We start from the raw sequence: 4,751 nt of genomic DNA on the forward strand, positions 1-4,751 counted from the left end.
AGCCTCAAAACAAATTTTTTTTTTGGGTAAGACAAGCCTCAAATCTTTTAGCATTGCAATATTGAGCATGATATGACCATGATAGATGATAAATCAAGAAAAGAAAAAGGTTTCTACCAAAAAAAAAGAAAAAAGAAAAAAAAAAGATCAAAATATTTAACTCTTACATAAACAAATACAAAATGGAGCAAAAGCAACCACTTTCTTCTTTTTCTCTTTGTTTTTTGATTTGGTGTACGTTTTCCCTTCCCATTCTTGTATATCCTTCTCTCTCAATCATTCTGTCTTGCCTGGTAGGAATTCAGTGAGTACAAGTTACAATTACAGAACAGGAGAGATTTCTATGGTCTCCTAAACTTCATTATATCTCCTAAAATTCTTAATATAATATTTATTGTCTGATTTCTCCAATAAAGTAAACTTTTACCTCCCCTTCCTCCTTAATTTTTTCAGAATACCTAAATTACCCCTAACTATGTATTCTACATAATTATTATTGGTATATTCTCTCTTCAATAAAGAAAAGGGCGTACCCAGTGCACCAGGCTATGCCACTGCAGGGTTTGGGGAGGGTCATAATGTATGTAGCACTATCTCTACTTCACAAAGAGGTTGTTTCTAGAGACTCGAAACCGTGACCACTTGGTCATAATGGAACAACCTAACCACTGCACCAAGGTCCACCCTTAATACATTTCTTTAATTTTAATTTCCATACCCTCAATCATATGGTATGCATTCTCTAAATTTTGTCATTGAATTAGTGGATTAGTTAAACCATCAAATCTTTCTAGTACGTACTTAGGCTAAATTAATACATAGATACAAATACGCGATAAAATTGGACAGTCCACATCACATTAAAAACATCAATACATTAAATGCCAAATGGATTGAGAATGGTCATGTAGGCATTAGAATAAAATATAAATATTAAAAATATAATATAATATTAATATTTATGTAATTTTAAATTTGGTCATCTTAAAACATACTTAGAAAGTAGATGTAAAGATGAAGTTGAAAAATAGTGAAATTATTGCCATTGAGGGATAATCTCATGAGTTCATTAAAATGTCAAGGGAAAAAGAGAGGTGAAAATTTACTTTATTATGAAAATTAGAAAAATAAATATATTATATAAAAGAAATAGAAAAATATAGATTAAATTTACAGATTACAGAAAATTTCCCCACAAGAAAGGAAAAAGAAGAGAAAAGGAAAAAAGAAACTTCTTCTTTTTAAATAACCTCTCTTTTGACTTCTAAGCTGCTATCTGCCTTGGATCCAGCTGCCTTTCCATCTTATTTTTGTCAACTTGCTTCTCTCTCTCTCTCTCTCTCTCTCACTTATCCAGGTTATGGATGGGTTAATGCTCAATACCAAACATGTTTTTGACTTGGGCTGGCCTGGCCTGGTCTGGCCTGGGTTGAGCAGCTAGTGTTAGAGCCCAACCAATTAAACCAGCTTCTAGGCAGATGAGGTTGGCCGGTTCCCCTCAACATCATTAGTCTCCAATTCCTCTGCCCGGTATGTGGAGTGAACACCATATAAGACATAGAATAATGTGACCACACAAGCCCATATTCCAAACCTTAGGAAAGCTTTCTTGTTTAATGTGGTCATAAGGAAGACATTAAGGAAGATTGAAGCTGCAGCAGGCCATGGCATGAATGGAACAGACCACTGATCAGTTGGCCTACTAATGCAGGGGACCATGTAATGGAAGAAAATAGTAATGGAGATAAGAACCCCACCAATTAAGGACACCCCCCAACATTGTACATTCAATTTCCATGATAGAGAGAATCCAACAGAGGTTGATGAGAAAATCAACAAGAAGAGGAGAGTGAGAAGTGGGTGATGTTTGGTTCCATCATCAACATTAACAACATAGCGACGATAAATTAATGCATTTGCGACGAGGTAGAACACCAAGAGTGTGCCAATGGAGATCATCTCTAGTACTATGTCAAGGTCTGTGAAGAGTGCAATGGCTGCTGTGCAGATACCTGCAACATATGGAGTAGAGAAGAAAGAAAGAAAGATTCATATGGGTTCTCTTATTGCTTTGCTTGCCCTCCATTCCAACCAATTAAGAAGTAACAATTGGTAGAAAGAGATTATATTTATATTTATAACAAAGAAGGTGGATCTTGAAGAAAACACAAGTAGAAGGTTTTAGTTTGAAAATTTTAGGTGTATAAAATTTTCCACATATATGCATAGAAGAAGAAATTAATTAAAACAATAATGAGAGAATGAAATTGATTTGAAAATCATTTCCAACAAAAGGTATGTGAAATCATTTTTAATAAGAAAAAAGAAAGTTTTCTAATCATGATTGAGTGCTTTTTACCTGAATTTTTTTTAATCATATTTAGTAAATATATTTTTCAATGTCAAAATAAAGTGAAATTTTAATAACTTTAATCATATGTGGTAACAATTACAAAACTTCCACTCTAGTGTTGATTTGATTTATTTTCCTTCCTTTATTTTCCTTGCAACCAAACGGAGCCATAGATTATTTGTGTTTTAATGGTATTTTCCTTTCCTTCATTTGATACCAACTAATTATTAGCTAGGTCAACTTGTTAAAGAAAATCCTTACCTAAGAAGAGTGTTGCATTCATAGGGGTGCCTGTAGAAGGATGAACCTTAGCCAACCAGACCGGGACGAGCCGAGCCCTTCCGATAACACAAAGGTACCTAGCCTGACCAAGCATGGCAACCAAGAGAGAAGCCACAATTCCCAAACTTGCACCAGCACCAACCATGGTGCTCATCCATTTCCAACCAGGCATCTTTTGGAAAGCTGAAGCAAATGCAGCATCTGATATCTAGAAATCATGGAAATCACAAGCTTTTCTCAGAATGATTGAGCACTTAAAAGGACTTCCAAGTGATTAAATAAGCTGTAAATGCCAGGTTCTTGTATAAATAGATTTCAATAGCTAGCTTACCTCATTATAAGGTATCATCAAACACAAAGACAAGACCATCAAGCAGTAAAGCACAGAAACAATAAGAACAGATCCCACAATCCCAATTGGAAGTGACTTTGAAGGGTTCTTGATCTCTTCTGCCATGGTTGATACAGAATCATAGCCAATATAACTGAAGTAAACTATTGCTGCTCCATCAAGAACACCTCTTACACCAAAAGGAGCTAATCCTCCTGGATGTATTAAGTTCTCGGTACTCCCATAACAAAACCCAGAAATTATAATAAGCCCAAAGAAGATCACATGAAAGACTGTCATCACAAGGTTCAACATAGAGCTCTCCTTGGTACTGTAACCAAAGAAAAGAAAGAAAAAAAGGTGTACCCATCACTCCACAAGCACCAATGAACTTATAGTCTAATTACAAAATTGATCACAATATCACATAGAATATTAGTCTATATGCCTATAATTACTAGTTATTAATCCCCAAAAAGAAAAAAAAAAAAAGACTAAATAAATTGTCCACTGACTTGGATCCAATAAACTTATCAAACAGAGCCAATAGTTCAAATACTAAATAAACACAGAGGTGATAAAGAATCAAACCTGTAACAAAGACAGAGAGTAAGAAGTAGAACAAGAGCAACCGCGGCGAAATCTAACTTATTATACCCTTTTGCCAATCCACCTACTTCAACTAACCATGAAGAATTTGGGTGATCTATTGCTCCAAAGGTGCTGGATAGATATACTGTGAAACTTCTTGCTACTGCCGCATTGGACAGTACATACTCCATTAGTATGTTAGCTCCAGCAAAGTAGCCCACAAACTCTCCTATTATAAACACCATTTCAAAAGAACAGGAAAGAAGATAAAGATTTGATCATAACCAGGTAGAATCAATAAGTTCAAAAATGCGAAAAAAATATATTAAAGATTACAGTAATACCAAAAGTTATTCTGAGATAACTGAAGGATCCACCAGCAACAGGAAGCTCAATGGAGAACTCTGTGTAACACAAAGAAGAAAGGAGAGCTGATAATCCAGCAATGATATAAGACATAAATACAGCAGGACCAGAGGTTTTGCGCGCTACTGGACCGGTTGTCACAAAAACTCCAACACCAAGCATTCCTCCTACACCAAGAGCTACCAAGTCATACCACTTCAATTTTCTTTTCATATCTGCACCTGATCTTAACCTTATTTGATTGAGCTCTTGGTCTGGAGTCCATGTAGCTAACATTCTTTTTCTGAGCCTGTGGGGTGTTTGAGAAAGGGATTGAAGATAACTGAAACAACAGATGTTATTGGGTGGTGGTTGAGTGGTTGCCATTTTTGAAACTCAAATTAATGGTTCTTTGCTCTCTAAGCTAAGGGCTTAGGCAGGTTTATATACAGATGAAGCTGTTAAATGAAGGCTATTGGGTTTCAAGGGCTTCTTCATTTCACTTGGGTTTCCATGAAATGACAATTCTACTCTCTCTCTCTCTCTCTCTCTCTTGAGGAAGAGAGATAGAGAGAGAGAGAGCTTCAACCACCAATCTTTCTGGATCCAAAGTAAGTGAACTTCCTTCCTCCAAAATAACAAAAGGTATCAAACATTTGGGGATAAGCTTGTAAGAGGAATCCCCATTTACAGAAGAACATTAACCTACTCTTTTGGGAATTATACCTTTTAAAAAGATATTACAAGCATTAGGTACTTATAAGTTGAAAGCAACTAAAACATTTCTTATTTCCACCTTCTAGAATTACTTGGAGTTAAAATCTTGATAGGAATATCAGAGTTGCAGTA

General features: G+C 35.4%; 1 protein-coding gene across 1 annotated transcript; it reads right to left on the minus strand.

Annotated features, from left to right (window-relative positions):
• Positions 1-1,421: 1,421 nt before the first annotated feature.
• On the minus strand, positions 1,422-4,337 carry LOC122645407 (cationic amino acid transporter 6, chloroplastic-like). Its single transcript, XM_043838717.1, has 5 exons — positions 3,902-4,337; positions 3,558-3,786; positions 2,967-3,297; positions 2,615-2,843; positions 1,422-2,012 (listed from the first exon to the last, which is right to left on the minus strand). Exons 1-5 carry the CDS (start codon positions 4,287-4,289, stop codon positions 1,471-1,473), a joined length of 1,719 nt encoding a protein of 572 aa, XP_043694652.1. The 5' UTR covers positions 4,290-4,337; the 3' UTR covers positions 1,422-1,470.
• Between the last annotated feature and the right edge of the window lie 414 nt (positions 4,338-4,751).

Source organism: Telopea speciosissima, chromosome 1, assembly GCF_018873765.1.
Source record: "Telopea speciosissima isolate NSW1024214 ecotype Mountain lineage chromosome 1, Tspe_v1, whole genome shotgun sequence".
NCBI classification, from domain to species: Eukaryota; Viridiplantae; Streptophyta; class Magnoliopsida; order Proteales; family Proteaceae; genus Telopea; species Telopea speciosissima.